This window comes from Athene noctua, chromosome 2 (genome assembly GCF_965140245.1).
Source record: "Athene noctua chromosome 2, bAthNoc1.hap1.1, whole genome shotgun sequence".
Lineage (NCBI taxonomy): Eukaryota > Metazoa > Chordata > Aves > Strigiformes > Strigidae > Athene > Athene noctua.
In genome coordinates, this window is record NC_134038.1 from 26,425,336 (window position 1) to 26,446,671 (window position 21,336).

General features: G+C 45.2%; 1 protein-coding gene across 5 annotated transcripts; it reads left to right on the forward strand.

Moving 5' to 3' along the window:
- The first annotated feature begins 7,216 nt into the window (after positions 1-7,216).
- Positions 7,217-21,303, forward strand: CCNE2 (cyclin E2). Of its 5 annotated transcripts, none has more exons than XM_074898704.1 (12): positions 7,217-7,249; positions 8,788-8,826; positions 8,913-9,018; positions 9,195-9,254; positions 11,199-11,350; positions 13,453-13,588; positions 15,967-16,113; positions 17,333-17,428; positions 18,168-18,302; positions 19,102-19,213; positions 20,025-20,179; positions 20,585-21,303. In XM_074898704.1, the coding sequence occupies exons 2-12, from the start codon at positions 8,813-8,815 to the stop codon at positions 20,684-20,686; spliced, it is 1,215 nt and encodes a 404-aa protein (XP_074754805.1). In that variant the 5' UTR covers positions 7,217-7,249; positions 8,788-8,812; the 3' UTR covers positions 20,687-21,303. The 5 variants fall into 5 exon arrangements, with proteins under 5 accessions (XP_074754805.1, XP_074754806.1, XP_074754802.1 ...); XM_074898705.1 differs by having other exon boundaries at positions 9,198-9,254; XM_074898701.1 differs by having other exon boundaries at positions 20,025-20,681.
- The last annotated feature ends 33 nt before the right edge of the window (positions 21,304-21,336 follow it).

Genomic DNA, 21,336 nt, shown 5'->3' on the forward strand with positions numbered 1-21,336 from the left:
TAGTCTGGAGAAGAAAAGGCTCGGGGGGATCATGTCAAGGTGTATAAACACCAGATGGTGGCAGTAAAGAAGATGGAGTCAGACTCTAGTGGTGCCCTGTGAAAGGACAAAAGTCAATGAGTACAAGCTGAAATACAGGAAATTCCATTTAAATGTAAGAAATAGGGTTACTGGTCTTCGGTTGTTTTGGCTTTTCCTGAAACTGCGTGTGAATATTTTTTTTAATCCCTGCTGGTCATCAGGGATCCTTGATCTCTCTGGCTTTTCAAAGATTGTGGAGAGTGCCTTGCAAGGACATCAGCCAGCACATTAGATGCAGGCTGCTGGGCTTGATGGGCTTGTACGATCTGAGTTGTTGCAAGTAGTCCCTGACTTGATTCTTGTCCACTGAACAAACTGGGTGACAAAATGATATATTTAACTGACAGCGATGAAAAGGAAATTGTGTAACAAAGCATCCATCTTCCCAGAGCAAGCACTGAATAAGACCTTTCCTTTTCAAATGTAGATTTTTGTGAACTGTACCTTTATCAAAGCAGCAACTCTATGTTGAGAGCTGTACAGTATTCTGCAGGAGGAAGTTTGACCAATTATGCCTATATAATTGTATCCATACAGATGCCCTGACATAGCTATACTGATAGTGTTCCTCTTGAGGGTGCTTAGTTCAGACTTATTGCTGCTTTTTAAATTTAGGTTGGACACTTTCCAAAACATCATGAACTAGTGTTTTTTAAAACTTCTCTGTACCAAAGCAAAAATGTTCATATAAGGGGTCATATCAACGTAACCATATTGACTTAAGTTCTCACTTTACCTCCTAGTTTTCCTGTTTATATAAATCCTTGTACATCTTGGATGAAGGTAGTGTATTAATTACTGTTCTCTATGACACATAACACTGGTGGAGGCACTCTGTTTCCTCACCGAGTTGTTCAGTATCTGCTTTCTTTGTCACATTGATGACTTCTGGTGCATGTTTATAACCACAGAATGCTGTCATCTCCGTTACTGAGTGATCCTTGCAAGGAGGGTTCAGGCTTTTTGACATACATAGAAATGACTCATGAAAAGAACAGGCCAGTGCTCCTGTGGCACTGTTGTTTCTATGATGTGGTCGTGATAAACCAGTCGTAGAATAAATACGACTAAACTGAGACTTAACAAGATGTGTATAAAATTTTTTCTCAGCCAGACTTTTTCTTCATGAAAATACTGTCCTGGAGCTACTGCTGTATAACTAATACTTAAGAAGTTAAACTCTCTTGACTTGTTCCAAAGTTTTGTGGGCAGATTGATAGTTGAACACTCAAATATCTTAATGAGGCAGATAACTATATTGTAATTTAATGGGCAAGCTAAGAAATAATAATAATAATAGCCAAAAAAGAAAACCCAGATAAGAGTAACAAAACTGGGCTAGTGGCCAGGAGTGGTCTGCAGATCTCAACTTACAGATGGGGGCTGTGACATAAGTCTATACTTTGTCCTGAAAGGAGAAAGAAACATTGATGTTTCCAAGCAAGATGACCTAGTCAGGCAATATAATAAGAAATATAATTATCCCCCAAAATCAATGTCTCTGAATGTTAAGAGTCACACATTGCTTGGAATGGGGCTCTGGAGAAAATTAATTGAGGCAAAGAGAGGTGGGAAAGAGGGATGCCTCAGACTTTTTAGGGTATGTGGGTAATGGCCAACAGCTGTCAGTTTTTGCAAGGTGAATGACGAAGATGAGATCACAGTTAAGGAAGCAGGGATTGACATGGGCAGAGGTATCTTTGTTCCCATCACTGAGTTTCAGCTCTAGCTCCTCTGTGGTGTGAGACTGAGGAAAAGGAGATGGATGTGTCTTGTCTTAAACAGGTAGGAGAGAGGAATTTGGCTTCTGTGGCCAGTGGCAAACTGCCAAATAGCTGAATTAGTACATACATCTTTATTAACTGTGGGCAGTTTGGGGTATTATCTTCTGCACGTTACCTTTGCATCATGATGTGCCCTAAACATAGCCAAAGCTGGGGCTATGGAGAATCATAAGTCTTAGTCCCCGAGTGTTGGAAAGGTGTTTGCTACAGTGCTTGAAAGCTGGACCATCATCAGTAAACACTCTTCACCTTGCATGCTTGGGAATGAAAGTTCTGAGCCCAGAGCTCAGCAGCTGTAGGTTTGATAAGGTGAAGTGAGCCATCTGAATGAGACCCACATACACTCCTAGGTCAGAGGCCGAGCTGCGGAGAAGAGGGTCTGCCCCTGCAGCCAGCTGCCTGCTTCTCCTGGCAGCAGGGGCAAGGGGTGTCTCCTAACTGCTGCCCACCCTAGGAAGCCATGGTGAGGATAAGTTAATCTATTTTTAAATACTGTATTATTGTCCTGCTTGTGTTCAATGTGGTTCTTTTCTGTGACCTGAGATTCTTTCTTTTCCCCTACCTACACTTATCTCCTGGTCTAAAAGATGTCATGCTTACAGCCCAGTGGCGAAGCAATGCTGGAAAACATGAGAAAGGTGTGTTTCTGGGATTTCTTTGAGCTGCAGACAGAAGATACAACAAAGGGGTGGATGAAGATAAACTCAGTGTTTGGCTGTTAGTTACAGGTGCTGCTTTCCACTGTAGAGTTGCTGTCCTTACTAGGGTGTGACTTTGCTCAGAAGATCAACCCTAAGAATTTTACTTTAAAGATGTTTCACCTTTAATGTGTTGAAAGTGGAAGTTTAAATGTTCATGTACAGGAAAGGATATGGGTCTCTGACAGGACATGGATAAAAGATCTCCCATGTGAATGAAATTTCAGGACAAGATAATGTTTATTGTGGGCTTGTTATTGCTGAGAGAGGTACATCGACTCAAAAAGAAAGAGGCTACTAACAAGAGCCAGAAGGATGCAGTCTGTTGGTTTGTTTTATGACTGCTGGGAAGTGGTAGCATCTACTTCTGAATAGGGGTTTAAAAGGTTGGTAACTCTCTGCTCCCCTCCCCACTGTAAAAACATGCCTTGAAAAAAATCAAGTCAAAGAGGAAATCCTTGTATCATGCCATACTGTTGTAGGTCTGATTCTGCAAATTGTAAGGGAACTTTTAACTTATTTTTGATCTCTACTTTGAGTTTTCTTCCTCTATTATAAAAATAACTCTTAGTACTGGTTGTCTTAAGCTGATCTGATTGTAGTACAGGCTGCTTATCAATAGCTGGTCACTGCCTATGGTCTTCATTGCTGGCATTGACCTTAGAAAGACATATTCACATGCTTAGGACTATAAGGTTTACTCCTTGTTATATTTTAGCTAAAAGGTTCTTAATAACTGCAATATGGGTTCTCTCCCCACCAAATCAGAAAAAAAAAAAAGCACCAAAATAAGTCAAACTTGTAAGGTTTAAAAAATGTTCTTTAATGCGTGTTAAACTGGATCACGCCTTGTTTGAAAATGTCTCTGAAATTAAACAAGCAGGAAAGTAGGAGAATGCTATAGGTTCTAATGGAAAACAAGGGTTTTGAAACCCCAGGGTCTCAAGTTATCCCATGCTGTTCAAGAGAAAAAAACATTACAGTTTGTGAAGGGTGCAACTTCCTACTAAAGAATTCTTCTTTAGGAAGGGTATAAAACTTTAATGGTGCTTTGCTTAAGCTATGTAGCTGGAGCCATTCTCCAATAAATGAGCTTAAAATACCTCTTAAAAACAATAAAGTTCATCCACACAAGAGTCTTGGAGCAGGCCTTTTCCCTTAACTAAGTTACAGGATAGCTTTGACTACATGGCTGTGACTCAGAAGGACAAAGCCTAGCAGCACAAATGACTGACTACAGTAAAATATTTGCTGCAACAAGGTAGGAATACAGGGGACAATATTCCATGTTATTTTGTGCCTGGATCTCAGTGTAGCCATGTGCAAATATTTATAATTAAATACTGCTCCCTTCCTTGGGACCAACCAGGTGGATTCAGAAGCTCTGGGAGAAGAGCAGTACTAAGCACACTCAATAACAGGATTGATCCTCATGGCTTTTGATGTATGCTTTATAGATCCCTGGTAGACTCTGGGGTCCTTCAAAGAGATCCATAAAAGGATAACCAAGAAAAGCAACCTCAGCTGTGTAAACTTGTAAGGAAGGCCCTGTAATTCCCACCTTTCCAATGGGGTTCACACCTTCTCTGGAACATATCTAGAAGTGGTAATTAGAAAAAAAAAAAAAAAAAAACAAAAAAAAAACCCACAAAAACAACCCTGCTAGACTAATCTAAAAGGACTTATTAGATCCCAGTATAAATACCACTTAGCAATTGTAGTGTATTTCTAGAGGCTTAAAAAAAACCTTCTCTCTTTTACACTCATCCCCCCTAAGGAGGCATCCACATAATGAAGGAGGATGTACTGTGTATTAACTCACTTGGAAATGTCCCAGTGTGGACTCAGTGTAGTTTTATTGCCACATCAAAAGGTCAGCACGTTAGTTTACATTAAAATCATAATTTCATTGTCTACGGCAGGATTTTATTACACACTAGCTTCTGGAGTTTTTTTCTGTACTGCTGAAAATTTATGGGAGAAGTTGCTGGCAGGGTGGAGAATGCTTATGGGACCTGATGCATTTTCCACTACCGACACAAAACCACAAATATGGTGGCATGCAACCTGCAGCAGCTCACATCAAAAGGTGTGGAAAAATGAGCTGTGTAGTCATTAAGGTCTTTCTGCCGAGACCTATTCATGGCAGACCCGATATATTCAATTTTTAGCTACTACTCACTTTGTAGCATTCTCCTTTCACGATCTGCCATTAAATTTATTCCTGATGCACCAAAACTGCTTTGCTGCTTGGGAGCTGGCTGCCACCAAGCCTTCATTTGATGGCTGTGAGGAGTAGAGTTATTTTAGGGAAAAAGATACTTTTGTCTCTTCTCTCTTGCTGGCTCCTTCATGAAATGCCAGTTCTTTTTAACAAGTTGGCTATGGTAGGGTTTCAACTTCAGCAATTTGGTTAAAGGCCTGAGGTTAGAGTTAGAACAAGTTTCACCAAATTCAGAGACCATCTTTCTGTAGTTGGAGGAGTATGAGATACATCCTGCTGTCTGGAAGTGTATCTTGCTGGTGGACTTCAGTGGAGATCAACTAACAAAGCTAGCTGCACATCTACTTTAGGCATCCCAAACTACAACATGAGTTAGATTTCTCAAAACGAGATGGTGCAGTATAGAGAGTTGACAAAGATTGTTTCTCAGTGCCAAAGGGATTAAGCAGATGGCAGTGGTTTGTGGGGTTTTTTGCATCCCTTTTGAACCACAACTAGCAGATTTTTCATGACTGGAAAGGGCATTTTGAAGAGCTGAGGAAGCTGGGTGGCTGCAATGTCCATCTTGTGCATGCTGCTTTACTTGAAGTTTACAGGAATCATTGTCCCCACTCCATCAGGTGCTGTAAGCACCCACAGTTGAGAGACAGCCCTTACTACCCAAAATTTGTGACCTGTTAAACTGCTGTTAGCAACCCTACTGTACTATCTCTGCCTTTGGTGGGCTGTGCTGCCTTTCCTCTTGCCCTTTAAAAAGGCAAATCTGTGAGAAGGTAAGTACCAAAATCTGGCTATTGTGCTTAATTACTGTAATATGTATTTGGAGGTGAAAACTATGTTTACTCTTTAATTGTATTACACTTGGGAAACGAAAAAGCAGAAGTGGAGAAAAAAGAAATGAGGTGGATTTACTTGAAGGCAGCTGCAGCTTCTCTTCGTGTTGTTTTGCAGCATGTGTGCTCTGCACTTCAAGAGAGGGAAAGTACCCCTTGTTTTTCATCAGCAAAATGACTGCAGGTGCCTTGTGTCAAGGTGAGGACCTGCCTCCACACACAGCTCCTGCCATGGGTGTTTTAAGAAAACTGTGCACTCAAACCATTGATAAGTACGTGGTACTGTGGAGTTTGGTTGCTTTTGCGGTAGTGTGGATTTTTTTTTTTTTTTAGGATATCTATCAAGAAAATTCCGTGTAACCCTTGAGTGATGTTGCCAGTGACAGGGAGGTGTGCTTGGCACTGAGGGTGAGCTTCAGCATCATCTCCGGCCAGGGAGGGGGACTGCAGGGTGGGCACTGCTGCCCTGGGACTCCCTGGGACCCTGAGGGGCGGTGGCGGGCCTGGCTGGTGGGTGTGGGAAGCTACTGGGCAAGGGCACAGGGCAGTCCGTGGGGCGCCATGGAGGCGGTGCTTGGGGGAGGGGGAGGCCTGTTTTCTCCTGGGACCAATTTCTCTGTCCTTAAACTTGCTGCAAAAATGGAGGGAGGGAGAGGGGCCCTCAGGGAAGGTTTCAGATGCGAAGGCCCGGGCGGGCCCCCTGGGGCAGAGCCCAGGCCCCTCGCAGCAGAGGCGGGTGCCTTCGGGGAGCACAGCGGGGCGAAGGCCGTCCGTGCCTGGTGAGATGTGCGACAGCCACCGGGCAGCGGGCGGACACCCTCCGCCCCGTGACGCGGGGCGCCGGTCCCACAGCAGTGGGGTGTGGGTGGGTCAGGAGGCGTCGCAGGGAGAAGCGGGGTGTCGCCGAGGGCTGGCAGCCCCGACGGGCAGAGGCGCCGCACGGGGCCCGGGGGGGCGCGTCCCCGCGGCCAGGGGCTGCCCCGGGGGGCGGGAGGGGCCGCCCCGCCCTCAGGCCGCGGCGGGAGCGGGGCGGGGTGGGGCCAGCGCGCGCGGCGGGGCCGTGTTTACATTCCGCCTGGCGCTGCACGTTGCCGCGGAGCGCCGCGCTCCCATTGGCGGGAGCGGGCGGCGGCCCCGCCCCGGGGCGGGCGGGCGGGCTGCGCTCTGCAGGGCGCGCGGGGGCCGCCGGCGGAGCCGCCGCGGCGGGGCGCGGACACGGCGGGGCGCCGACCCGGGGCTCGATGCAGCGGACGGGGGTGACGGTGCCCGGGGTGCCCCGCCGGCGGGGCCGGGGCAGCGGGCGGCTCTCCCCGCAGGGCGGCGGCGGCAGCAGCGGCCCTCCTCCCGGCAATTCCCGCCGCTTTCCCGGGACTCCTCCGCCGAGGGAGCCGTGGCGGGCGGGCGGGACAGACTGTCCCGGCGGCGGGGGCGCCGCTGGGCCCGGGGTGACCCCGCGGCGAAGGGGCGGTGCTGGGGCGAGCGGGGCGCGGGCGCCGGCAGAGGGAGGGCGGCGGGCGGGGGGAGCTGTCTGCCGCCCTCGCACATGCGCAGCGCGGGCCCGGGCCGCGCTATATAGCGACTTGGCGCCGGCGCCAGCTGAGCAGCGCGGCCCGGGCGGCGGCGGCGGAGGTGAGCGGCGGGCGTCCGGCCGGAGGGGGGTGACGTCTGGCGCGGCGGCGGCGGTGATGATGGTGGTGGTGATGGTAGTTACGGTGGTGGTAGTGGCGGTGGCTACGATGGTGCTGGTGGCAGTGGTGGTGGCGGTACCGACAGACCCGGTGCCGGTGTGAGGGGCGCAGCGGCGGCGGGCGGTGAGGCGGGCGAGCTGCCCGCCCGAGCACCGTTTTGGAGGGAGAGCGGTTGAGGAGAGCCGAGGGGGTGGGTGTCCGCGCGCGGCCCCATCCGCCCGGCCGTGCCCGCCCGCCCGGGCCAGGGAACGCTGCGGGGCGCCTCTGCGAGGGGCGATGGCCCGGGCGGGCACCGCCGGCGGGAGGCAGCGCGGCGGGCCGGGGTGTCGGCGGGAGCCCGCCATCGCCTCCCCCCCCCTCCCCCGCCACCTCGGGGCCGCCCGGCGGCGGAGAGCCCCGGGGGGGGTGGGGGGCGGGCTGCCAGGTTTTGGAGGGAGACGGGCGCGTTGGGGGCGGGGAAGCCGGCCGAGCCGCTTGGCGGGCTGACCCCGATTGCCGGCCCGCGCCGCCCGCCCTCACCCCACCCCGGCGGGTCCCGGCTCCCCTCGCCCCGGCCCTCAGGACAGGGGCCTGGCGAGGACGCCCCCCCGGCCCCCGATCCCTGCGGTGCCCCAGCCCGCGCTGGGCAGGGGGGTCCCCCGCTGTGGGGGTGTCACCCCCTGAGGGAGGGTGTCCCCGCGTGCGAGGGTGCCGTCCCGGCAGCCCTCCCCTCTCTCCCCTCAGGTTTTGGAGGGAGTCTCGCTCGCAGCAAGGCGGGAGCGCGGGGGCCGCGGTCCTGCCCCGCTCCCTGCCCCCTCGGCACCCCTCGGCCGTGGCGGGGGGGGGGCAGGCGGCGGCTCGGCCCCTTTCGGAGGGAGACCGAGCGCGGGCAGCGGCGGTAGCCCCCCGCCCCAGCCTGACCCCCGCTGCGCCCCGGGGCCGGCCGAGGCGCACCCGCGGCGCGGCGCAGCGCAGGCCGCCGCCTCCCCGCTCACTGCAAATTGGCGCGGAACCGGCGCGGCGGGAGCGCGGGCAGCCCGGCCCGGCCCATCCCGGCAGGTGTGAGGGGCCGGCGGCGAAATCGCCCCGGAGGGAGCCGCTGCACCGGCAAAACGCCCGTTGGTGTGGGTGCCTGGTGGGTAAAGGGGGTGGCTGGGTGTGTGTGTGGGGGTGGTGGGACTCCCCGCATCCTCTTGCGTGGAATATGTCCCTTTATAGCTTCCCCCACCGCGGGCTAGACGAGCCCAGCTATCCTGAGCCAAACTGACCGCTGGCATACGTGGGCACCCCCTCTGTGTAACCCGCTTCAGCAGTAACCCCCAGCAGGAGCAGCGTGTGATTATATACCTCAGGTGTTCCTCACACTGGTGAAATGCTTCTACCCTTCAGTTGTGTAAACCATGCTGCTCTTTGTGATGTGCCTTATGACGAGAAGTACAGAACTTGGTCCTAACTTCTTGAGGATACGGTAACTGATCTTATGTTATTCCTTTGATCCAGGTAGAGATCTTACAACCCAAAGAAGATGTCAAGACGCAGGTAAGCTGTTAGCATCGTAATACACCAAGCTTTTCTGCATTTATCTAACAAATGCCACTTTCCTGATGTCTTTTTGCTCTTTGCAGTAGCCGTTTGCAAGCTAAGCAGCAGCCACTGTCATGTCAAGAAGAGTCTCCGCAAGAACTGCAGGCACCAGAACATCTCCAGACCAGAAAAAGGAGAACAGCAGAGGTTACCATTTTGGGCAACTTGAAAAGTTTAATAATATTGAAAGTTCTCTGGTGCATTTGGAAGGGAGAATCTTTGCTGAGTTAGAGAGTGGGGCAGGAGTAGTAACAGTTTGCTTTAGCTTTAGAGGTGGGTGTGCTGGTCATTGTCAGTGTTTTGATGTGTGTGTCTCTTCTCAGCAGGAGATTAAGAAAAGAGAAGATGGGAAAATTGCTAAAAAACATCAATATGAGATTAAGGTAATTCAATCCTGAATACTGTTTCAGACTAGGTGAGGGAGTCCATCTGGTTTGTGTTGGTGGGTGTGAAGTTGTACATTCCACACTAGAAAGTATTGAATAGGGGAAGTTTCTAACTTCAGATATTAAAAACTATGGAAGCTCAGCACTTCAGCATCTTTTTATATGCTTCCGCTTTTTTATGCATGGCTTTGTTGCAGATAAAGGGTCCTTCAGTGTGGAAACCACTGCAGAGTCAGGTTAGGTGTAAAAATGAGAATAAAACCAGATATTTCAGAATAATACCATATGCAGAGCAGGTAAAGCCTAGAGGCAAGTCTAAACAAGATTACTGCACTTGTTTTATCTTAAGGTGTGGTTTAGTTAAGAAGACTTAGAACTATGCAGTCCCTCTTTACTTCCATTTAACTGTTCTTTTGATTATTTAAATCGATTTAGGAATCTGTTTTAACTCACATAGGCAACCTCTATACCAAGTGAGTTGTTTATTTTGAAGTGGATTAGTAAAATAATGTAACTTTCTATTGCAAACAATCTTGTTTGCAGCTATTCTGTTTCTAAGGCAAAGGAGACTAAAAGCTATGGTGAAGCAAAAGTCTTTTGATTGTGAAGCTGTCTTTGCAAACTTTGTGTAGGGAAAAATGCTGTGTAACTATGTCGGCTGTATTTGGAGTGAAACTGCCTGTCAGAATTTACCTTTTCTGAAAGGGGGAAATCCTTCTCCCCTGTCTTTTCTTCCTTAATAGCTGACCATGCACTCTGTCCCCTGCCTTGCTCTCTTTTGGGTTCTTTTTAAATGAAGAAGTACACAGGTTCAAATTGGCACTACAAAATAATGTTCTTCCAGGTTAGTGAGTTGAAGCAACCCAACAGAGGGTCTGACAAGCATCAAAGCTGACAAAATGAAGAAGGGGTGAGACTTGGGCAGTGAGGATCACAGGAGACAAGGAGGAGCAGAATCTCTTGTTTTCTTGTAGCTGTGTGCTGTTAAGATGTTACTGCTGGAATATGTAACTTCACTCTTAGGGTACTTTAGTCTGGCTAGAAATAGGTTTAGATATACTAATGAAATCATATGTAGTTTGCCTTGCAAAATGTCTGTATAGGAAAAGTTTCTCTGTTCAGGGGCAGGTGTTGCTGCTATTTGTGAATGGGATCCCCCTCTAACTCCACAGAGCCATAATTAAAGTTTTGTGTCACCATTTTGAAGGCTGTCAGCCATTACAGCATTGCATGTGCTCCAATGCATTTGATATCTCCTTACTTGTACTGGTTATGTACAACTAAGTATTAGTGAAACAAGTTACAGAGTTCACTAAAGTAGTCTAGAATTCCTACTCTGAAGCTTTTTGCATGAATAACTTTGCACTCTTCACCTTTTGAGTCGTTGCACCCTATATTTGGCATTGGCAAGCTGAGAGATAGTTCACAGCTGCTGCTTGCTCAGTGAGTATCTAGCTCTGGAGCCGAGATGGGTGGCTCCTCTCTGAAGTGCTTAATTGGAAGATAACAAGTTGCTGAATTTCCACTGAGGGACAGTAGAACCTCCACCCTCCTTTCTTTTCCCTCTGAGTAGATAAGTAGATAGGACCAGCAACCTAATGTCCTGTGTTTTAATAGCAATGAGTACCTTTGCCTTATGTACTGTAACTGAGTAGCTTGAGCAACGGATAGGTTACTTGTGAGTTCATAAACTAAAGACAGTTGTCTTCCTCAAAGCTGAGTTTCTAAAGTTGCTCGAATTTGTTTATACATGTTCTGTCTTGACTATGAAAGGCTTTGTTGACATCTAATCTCTTTGTCTTTCTTGGTGTCAGTACTTGACGCTGAGGTCCAAAAAGACTAACATACATTACATATATTGTTGTTACTGTAATCTACATCTTGCCTTCCTTGCTCTCATGGTAAAATCGGCATTTAAAAGATACCTTGTTTATGTTGCAGAGTTGTTGGCCGCCCACAATAACAGGAGGCATCTCACCTTGCATAATTATTGAAACTCCTCACAAGGAATCAGTAACAACTGACTTCTCCAGATTCAAAAAGTACAGGTTCAGAAATGTCTTCATAAATCCATCACCTTTGCCAGAACTCAAGTAAGTTTACCAGATGCAGCAGTTGTTGATATTTTATCAAATATGCTGAACTACTGCAGTTAAATCTGTTGCTGTATGATGTTTGTATAATAGTGGGCAGTACTCAACCCACCCCCGTACTTGTCTCCTCATCCACAAACAATTTGATGTTGAAAAAAAAGACAGAAATTATGGTGGTTTTTTTTTTCCCTGATCTTACGAATGTACCAGATGGATAATTTTTGCCTTTCAGAGCTGTCCTTTTATAACTTAACACTGGACACTATAAGTGGTTAAGAGGCACATAATGGTTAAACTCAACTTCTTCCAGTGCTATTGGAACTGAGTGACCAAAAAATGCCAAGCAGAGTTTTCTTTAAGAACTCAAAAATGTACAAATACGCAAATTAACTTGTGGCAGTATTGCTGCACAGGTGGCTTGCTAATGCAATGCAGTACGCTTGGTGCAGTCACAGTTCTAGAAAGTTGTCCTTCTGCAGAGGGATGGATTAGCTGACTAGACTGGATTTTTCAATTTCTGAATTTTTTAGCCTGGTGTGTTACATGAGTACCCTGGTTGCTGTTTTTATCAGCCTAATGTTTAATGATAGAGTTCTTAAATGTACTGCAGTGCACTAGGGAAAACTTCTGCTGAGGTGAATGAGAAGAGATGCAGAACATGAAGCATTACTTTAAGAGAACCTTTCTAGGTTACACCATGTTTGTATTTGTTCTAGCCAAAGTTTGATCAGAACATGCTGCATGGTGATGTTTTGCCCCAGTGCAAAAGAACAGGACTGTTAGTCTCTTTCACCGAGTTTCAAACTCAGCTGCTCTTCTCCCTCAGTATTACTCCCAAGCCTGTAGAACTGTGCTTTAAAGAACAGTATGCTCTTCTCTGTACCTAGCAAATCATAGTTTTGTATGTGTTGAAAGTTGTAGTGCAAAGTAGTTTTTTAAAAATAACAATAATAAAAAAAAAAAAGGATGGTGAATCTCATGCACTCCTTCAGCAAGGTGTTGGAAACTGCTGGATCCCAAAGATATGTTCAGATACAGAATTCCATGCAAGGAGTTTAATCCTTGATGTTCACCTTTTGTCAATAGGTTCACCTCTTTTTGGTCTGGTAAAGCTGAGCTCCATCCTTTCTGATCAGCTGAATATGAGGATCATTTACTCTCTCCTGCCTTCTTCATGCTTTCCTAACTGCTGTAGGAAGGTCATAATAGATTTCTCGATGCCTGCCCACTTAAATGGGGAAGACTTGTGCATTAATCAAGTATCTCTCCAGCTTTTAACTTACAATGTCAGCAGAATGGAACTGACCTGGGTTAGAATTTTTAGGCGATAGCAGTGATCAGGTCTGTTTAATCTCTCTCTGCTTCTGCTTGGGGAAAGGTAAATATATAACTCCAAAAATTTCAGTAGGAAATTGGTATTGCATTGATTAACGTGCTGTGCCTCTTAGTAACTGTAGGATGAGAAGCACATCTAAAAAAAAAATCAATTCATAATAACTACAAATGAAAACCAAGCCATATTAATGATACAGGCATCTTCTTCCCAAGTAGGCTTGAGTGCTAATAAATTGTAAGTTAGCAATAAACAAGAACTCAGTTTTTCTCACAGTAGCCTGTTTCTGAGCCTTACAGGAGGCTAGAAAGGGAAGGGATGGATGAGTGACTTTTAAACACCATCTGTAAATGTTTTTGTCAAACTAAACTGGACAACTTTTGTGTATGTTTTGTGTTTCTTGGGGCGTGGGGTGGGTGTGTTTTCTTTCTTATGGGGAGGGTTTGTTTTTTATCTTGCTCTCTGGACAGCCACCTAACTAGGTAAAATAGGAAGCTCTGGCTGTATGTGCCACATCAGGATGCACACGTTCAGTTTTATCTGCTCTTCTATAAAACTGGACTTGCTGATGATTTTGGCAAGCTGCTGTTGTGGTGATGTTAGAAGTTCAAAGTATACCTGCAGTCTTCTAATTACCATAAGGATCTTTTAGCATGTGCAATTTTTCTTTTTGTTCCTGAATATCTGTAAACAATAAATAATGTTTTTATAATCCTTTTGTAAAGGTGTATATATACTTAACAATGCTTTGTGTAACTTTATTTCATAGCTGGGGAAATTCCAAAGACGTCTGGCTCAACATCCTGAAGAAGGAGAACAGATATGCTCATTGCAAACATTTCACATCACTACATTCGAGTTTGCAACCTCACATGAGATCAATACTGTTAGACTGGCTCTTAGAGGTGTGTTCTTTTAGCTACTTTGCCATGTGTTACGCCTGCGAAGTAGACAGATAAAAGCACAGCTTTTACATAAAGATCTAATAGCAAAATGTATGGCAATGATAAATGCCAAACTAGTTTGCAACAAAAGGGTTACACTGTACTGCTTTTGATCCTCTTGGTGAGCGGTGTTCAGCAGGAGATGCTGAACCTTGCACACAGGGCAGTGAGGAATAGTACTTAATTTTTGCTCTTGCCACACTACTTCATGGGAGGGGGAGAAATCTAGTTTTGAGACACTTCTGAAATTGCTATACACAGATTAATTATGAAGCTTTGATGTTACATCTTAGAATCCATCTAAGCCATGAGACAACTGCATCTGCGTTGAGGACTTACCATTCTGGCCTTGTCTACATCAAGCACTCCCAGATGTCAGCCCCTGATACTATTTTCTGACTTATTAGTGAATTTTTAATTCTATCCTATGAAGACAGCAGAAGAAAGTAGGGCATTAGTGGCTGACATCTTAAGGTTCTTGATATAGACAGGTTCTCATTTGAAAGGGATTACAGATAAATCATATCCATATTCCAGGCTAATTGCTTTACTTCAGACTATTCCAGTTGTCAAACAAAATGGAAGCTCTCAATCTTGGCAGCCTGTGTGAAAGAGTATTAGTGTTGTAAATAAAGAGCTATGTTCTGAAGGAGTTTCCAAGAAATCTTATATAGAGCATATTCAATCACCCCTGCCAAAAGCAACATTTGACTCATACAGTCCTTGCCCATCAGCAGAAGGGATCTTGTAGGTTTACCAATTCTGTAACAAGTACTCCAAGGAGCAGATGTTACAGTGGCACTCTTGCTGTCTTGTGGAACAGTGCAAATAGCGGGGGAATTTCAAGGGAAGGGAAAGGTTTGCGTTGTTTTTTTTAAGGAACACAGTCTGAATATAAAAACTATTCCAGTTGTGTACTTTACTACTTCCTCTAATGTGTAATTTACATACCACCATTAAATGGTTTTGTTGCCTTTTTTTGAAAAATCTTGAACTCTTAGGAAATCATCCAATTTCCAAACAAAAATGTCAATAAGGGCCTTATTGTCCAGCTCAGTGCTGCTATATGTCACAGTGGATTAAAGTCCCAGCAATTTAGAGAGTTCTCCAGTAGCTCCTAACACTGTCTTCTGTAACATCATAACTGAGATACTATTTAACATGGCCAAGCATTATTATGTTTGGGTAATACACTTCTGTAGAAACTGCTGGGTTTGTCTGTACATGTTTAGTTCTGGGTTGTGTTTGGAGCAGTAGTTAATCATATCAGAGTAGCGCATGAATTGGAAAATATTAGATCAGGTCTAAAAGAATGAGATCTGGTGTTACTGCCAACCAGTTGCATTTTTGATCGTCAGGGACAGTTTTTAATTTGCAAGTGGGCTTTCAGTGTTATTTTAGGAAATAGCTCATAGTAGTGAGATTTTATTCTGTCTTTGTATCCAATGAAGCAGGGCAGGAAACTTGGGACTTGGGATTTATTTCTTGAGTATTCTTTCCTGTTGACAGTAGGTAGATTGTAAGTAATTTATAGACAGAGTAGCAAATAAACTGGAGTTGTGGTAGACTCACCCAAATTCATTTAGAAATTAGAGAAAAAAGTAGGCCCCTGCCTAAGATCTCCAGTCCTGGGCGGTCTCCTTTCCTTTTTTTGTTGAACTGGCATTTGAACCCCTTTGATACAATGCAAGTATTAAAAGTTCTCCCTGCCAGGGAAACCCGCAACTCTATGGAGCAGATGGCCGTTCTTGTGGTTTTGTTCCTGCTTAGCCAGGCTGTCGGTGTGCCTGAGGGGCTGAGGCAGTGCTCCTGGCTTGCCAGCAGAGCTCCCTCCAGCAGAGGCTTCCAGACTGATTTGATGTAGAGGCAAAGACTTAAAAGTTTTTTAGTGGTTCTGCCCTGGGACAGACCTAGTAGGAATACAGGGAGGATCTGCTCAGTGACTTCAGGTGTGAGCCCAGAGTATTCTTAATTGAGTAAACTAGCAGGGTTTTTTGGCTGGTTTGTTGTTTTTTCTTCCCCTCCATAAGGCTTTTTTCTTTCAGTGGAAATTTCTTTGTACTCGTTTTTAGAAAAACTGGATGCTATTTAGATTGAAAAAAACGTGCTTTGAAAATATGTTAATGCACTATAGATAATCCATGCTTAGGTGGGAGCATGCAAAATACTTCTTCCAGTCCCATACTAACCACTACATCCTAATACATCTAGGGATGTGATTGTGTGTGCAAAAGATAAAATTTTACCTACTGTGGTTTACTGTTAAAGCACGAATACGCCAGTGTGTGTATGTAGAGTTTTATAACAAAAATCTAAATTTATTTTTTTTCCTGTTGTAGGTATGTGAGGTGTATGCACTCCACAGGGAAACCTTTTACCTAGCTCAAGACTTTTTTGATAGATTCATGTTGACACAGAAGAACATTAACAAGAGCATGCTTCAGCTCATAGGAATTACCTCATTATTCATTGCCTCCAAACTTGAGGTAAGGAGTTCTGTTACAAGGAGGAGGATATTAAGTTTGGAATAACTAAAAAGACAGCAATAATATATTTATTACTTCTGTCTGAATCTTTTGAATTTGGTGGTGTACATACAACACTGAAGGTCAGAAGGGGAATTTTTTTTCTTCAGTTGTGCATGTGTCAATCTCTTGGAGTGTAGTCTTTGTCCTCTCCTCAGCAGCAGGGAAGGAGACCACGTAAACTTGAAAGGTATGCAGATGTGTTAGGAGCAGTTTTGTTTTGTCTTTCTCCAAATATACAGGGGTTGGCAAACAGTCTCAGGAATGGGTGCAGGACTTGAAGAAAACCCAGCTGAAGTCTCAAACTGCCTGCACATCATGCTGATACCCCTATAAATTCGTTTAGTGGAGTTTTTCTTTGAAGATGCAGTGATGGTGATACATTACATTGTGCACTACCTCTGCGAGCCAAGAGCATATTTTGGTATAGTGCGTAGCAGGCTAGGCTGAGAGGAAGATTGGGGATATTAAGTTTTTATACTTGGAAACCTCCCGATCTAGTTGTTTCTAAAGTTGAGGTAGTGCGCTGCAAGCAGTTGTCTTTGTATTTCTGGGGCATCAGGCTGTGGAGCCAGCTGGTAGAAAAGCAGTTCTGCTGGCAAGTTCTCTGTTACTAACACACTGAGCCTATACGTGGGCCCAACTGGCATGACTGGGTTGGCAGATTTCTTTGACCATCTCTGCACCATGGATTTTGCCAGGTACAATGGCTGTGGGATTTTTTCTCACTTTTTTCCTAGCTTTTTGTTGTTGTTTTTTTTTTTTTTAAATCTATGTGACTACATCAGCACTGACATTGTATGCAACTTGTATCAGCAAGCCGTTTCTAACACAGCAGTGTGATGTACAAGAAGTAGGATGGCTTATGTTTTTACATCAAATGGAAGGGCTGAGTAGAAAGTGGTATAAATGAAAGGGTGTTTTGGTTGCTTGGTCAGCATTTATTTCCCCAAAAGCTACAAGAGTTGCAATAAATCTGCTGTGTTTTACAACAGATAATTTAGTTTCTCCTCATTCTAGAAGTTTCAGGTCACTTTATATAATGAGAAAAACACTGTTCTGATCTAAGGAATGTTAATATTTCAATATGGATTGAAAAGTATTTGCTAGTATCCTCTCGAGCTTTCTTAGAACTGCAAGGAACTCTAATCTTCACTTTTCTCTCCCCCTCCCTTTACAGGAGATCTATGCTCCTAAAATACAGGAATTTGCTTATGTCACTGATGGTGCTTGCAGCGAAGATGATATTGTAAGAATGGAACTTATTATGTTAAAGGTAATAACTTTGCTGTAAGTGCTGGCTGCAAGACTGTCCAGCTGAGCCTTGTTACTTTTTTAATGTCATTTACTTGCTTAGAGGAGAAACATGTTTAGTATGTCTCTGTTTCTGCAAAACAATGAACCTTCACTTGTATGTGCAGTGCACCTCTGAAGGCTCTGGCTGGTGTGAAATTCCTGTCTGTTAGAAAAGGACAGGTTTCTCGTGCTCAGAGGAAAGTAAAGGCTCGTAACAGGTACAGCCAGGCACGGGGCAGACAAGCAGTCTGTCACTGTAACGTACTGGCTTGTCAGAGTCCTCTGCTGCCCAGGAACAGGGGCCTCTAGGAGAGCCAGGGAAGAACTGACACTACTCAGTGCTCCTTGTGTTGGAGAGGGTCCATCTTTACCATCAGAGCTCCTTATACATTTATTCTTCCTTAATAGATCGGAGCTGCAGGTCCCTGAAGGCCTGGGGAAATACTCTTAATTTTCCAGCTTCTGAATGGATAGATACATAAGGTTCCTGCACAGGAACAGCGGTACACGTTTGTGCTGGTGGCAATATGGCCTGTTCAGGAAGTAGTGAGAAAGCAATCTAAAATGAATCTTTGTACTTGAAATTGTATGTGATCTTTAGTGTCTGCTGAGGATCTGTGCAGTAAGCTGAGCAAACTGGGAAGGGGAGGTATGGGAAAAGGGATCAGAACATGAAACTATCCTTGCGTGGTTTAAGGCACGTGACTGTTAATTTGCAGGCTTTAAAATGGGAACTCTGTCCAGTGACGATTGTCTCTTGGCTGAACCTCTATCTTCAAGTGGATGCTCTGAAGGATGTTCCCAAAGTGCTGCTACCTCAGTATTCTCAGGAAAAATTCATTCAAATAGCACAGGTGGGCAGTAAACTGTATCAGAAAATGTTTTTTTGGAGTGATTGCAAACACAACTGAACACTGCACCCCAAAAGCCATTATAGAATGCTTTTCCTTGTTTCACCTCACCTGCTGCTTTGTTAAGGAGTGTGCAAGTTTATCTCCGCTTAGAGAACTTCATACTCAATTCTGAGGACAAGCACCCATGTGTTTCTTGTCTCCCTGCTCTTGCATATTTTAAGACTTTTCTGTACACTGGAAAAATTAAAATCTGTCTTGTTTTTTTAATCACTATGCACTACAGCATTTTGTAAACAGTGGCAACAGCTCTGAGAGGAGGGTGGGTAGTTTAAGATGCTCTGGACTGTTTTTAACCTGTATTGTCTGTAACAGTGTTTCTGCATAGCTGCCTAGAAAGCAGTCTGAGGAGTGCTTTGATTATTTTGAAACTGCTGTGGTTCAACTTTTATGGGCATCTGTTGTGTCCTGCCTCAGAGAGGCTTACTGAAGAGTAGATTGATCTAAGTCACTGAGCTGCTAGGTTTTCATTTAAGAAAATACTTTCCTGGAGCTCTGTGAAGAGTTTAAAGATGTACTTAAATCTGTGCAAGCCAAGTGTCTCGCATGTAAAAGTGCAAATTGGTTTGCACTGTAACTCCGAGACACCCATTTCACCTGCAATTGGTAGCAAAAATAAAGTAAGACACAAAGTTGAGCCATGTTACAGAGACTGTAGGAGGACTGCTGTATGTGTAGCAGTTTGGGGCAGGATTATACTAAAGTATCACCTTGTTAAATTTTGTAACTCTTACTTCCTCAGCTCTTAGACCTGTGTATCCTAGATGTGAATTCTTTGGACTTCCAGTATAGAACACTAGCTGCTGCAGCGCTCTGCCACTATACCTCAATTGAAGTAGTTAAGAAAGTGTCAGGTAAGAAGCCTTTGTAAACCTTGGTCATGTTAGGCAGGGAATCCTGGAAGCTCTTACATGACTGAGGCTGCTGAGTATACTAGTTTAATGGCTGCCAAAGAGCAAAAGCTACATGGACACTAATAATTGGTTCTGTGGATTTGGTTTTTTCCCTCTAATTTAACTCCCCTCCTACCACTATTTCATGTTATAAAAACTCAAAAAAGGAGGAAACACTTTCAGAAGCATAGTCTTTGCTAAGGAAATGAAGCAGATTTATCTTTTTTGTTTTTGGGCTAATACTGCTCTATGACTTCCAGTTGTTTTGGGGATTGTTAGCTGCACGTTATTTGGCTACTTTTTCTCCTAAAATGTAGTGATAAGACAAGGATGACTCTGTGTCAGCAGCATGCAGTTAACCTTTGTGCTAAATTCCTCCCAGCCTGTCCCTTAAAGTGGGGGAAAAAAATCACCAAAGCTCACCCCTTAGGTGTTGCCTGAGGTACCATAAAGGACTTTGAGAATAGCATGTATTTTTATAATGTGACCCAAAATCTTGTGTTCAAGCTGAAAACGTCACTTCAGCCTCCCCTGGTAAGCAACAGGAATGCTGGGGGCCAGAGCGCTCCTCTGCTCAGGAGGCCTGTGCTCCCCCCTCAGCCACAGCACCTTTAGGTAACAAGCACAAGGAAATACTGGCAGTTTCTGGGAGGATGTTTCTGAATTGTTATCTGTAGTATTGTTTATTGTTGTCTTTAAATTTATGACCACACTGGAACACTGTGCAACTCCTCCATGATTTCTAAATTCATTATTGTGTTCCATGCTCTAGGCTTAGACTGGGACAGCATTTCAGAGTGCGTAGAATGGATGGTTCCCTTTGTGCGTGTGGCAAAAAAAGTCCCAGTGAAGCTGAAGAACTTTAAGAAGGTTGCAGCAGAAGATCGACACAATATCCAAACACACACAAATTACTTGGACATGCTGGTAGGTGGTTTGTGGACTTACAGTTCAGGCATTACATACCCCTTCTCCCAAGGCAGCCAAAGGTGGCCAGACACCACCTGGTCTGCTCACCCCAACCACTGTGGGAGCTGGTGCTAACCTTTTGTTTCTGGCTCCTGCCTGATGATGCTATAAACAAAACATGTTTTATCATAACACTCATGCAGGCCCTAAGCGAAGACTTGGATTAGCAATACTGGTGAAGTGTTTAAAAGATAATAATCTTTGCTTTGCCATGTAATATCACCTTGGTTTTTTAGTCAGTGTGCTAAATCTGGAGTACTTGAATTGTACTAGCACTCTGAGGAAGTGCTGCTGAATAGCAGTGAAACAGAAAAGTAGAACTTGTCCCAGGTACTAACTGTCTCTTCCCCCCTCAATACACAGGAAGAAGTTAACAATGGAGTAGCATCTACTGCCCCCGGTCAGTTATCACCTGTGTCAACAGGAGGAATAATAACCCCTCCCAAAAGTACAGAGAAGAAATGAAATCTGGACAACATCCATCACGGACAATTTCAGACACAGAACTTGGTGCTTCAGAACCAGACCCTACTAAAGGTGGCTCATGCTCTCTACTGCTATTCAAGACCTGGGCAGTAAAGTACACAGCAAACAGCAGCAGCTGGAAAGGGAGACCCTACAGCCTTGATAAGAGTTAGACCAAGCACCCCTCCACCCTCCCACAGGAGCCAGGACTACATTGGTCCGTTCTCAGACCCAACTTAGTTTGACTCTTGACTGTTCCTAACTTATGAATTTCAAGAACTTTTTAAAAAATGGCTGAGTGGCAAAGTTTGTCCACTCAACCTTGCTTTAACTTGGGCTTAGCCATACAGAACTTAATGACAGCTTGTACATATTACCTCTTCTTGGTTTTTTTCTTGTCTTGGTAAGGTCAGAGCTTAAGGCCTGTTAGTTAGTCACCCATGAGCTCAGGTGCAGTATTACAGAGGTCAGTGGGTATACAGTTTACTTTTCTGAAACCACTCTGCCCTTGCAGTCCAGGGGCACCAGCCCTGTATCCAGTTCTAGCTCCACAGGTGGCTGCAGAGTTCAGGGTGGCCCTTTAGGGGGCTATCACTGACCTCAGGTAAGAGCAGAAGTGCAGGCCTGGCTGCTGAGGGTAGCCCTCACGG

Bases quoted from the DNA above. Each gene is read 5' to 3' on its own strand.
- CCNE2 (XM_074898701.1), top strand. The intron at 11,351-13,452 runs GTAAGTTTACCA...TTTATTTCATAG, and splicing joins TCACCTTTGCCAGAACTCAA to CTGGGGAAATTCCAAAGACG. The intron at 16,114-17,332 runs GTAAGGAGTTCT...CTCCCTTTACAG, and splicing joins TCATTGCCTCCAAACTTGAG to GAGATCTATGCTCCTAAAAT.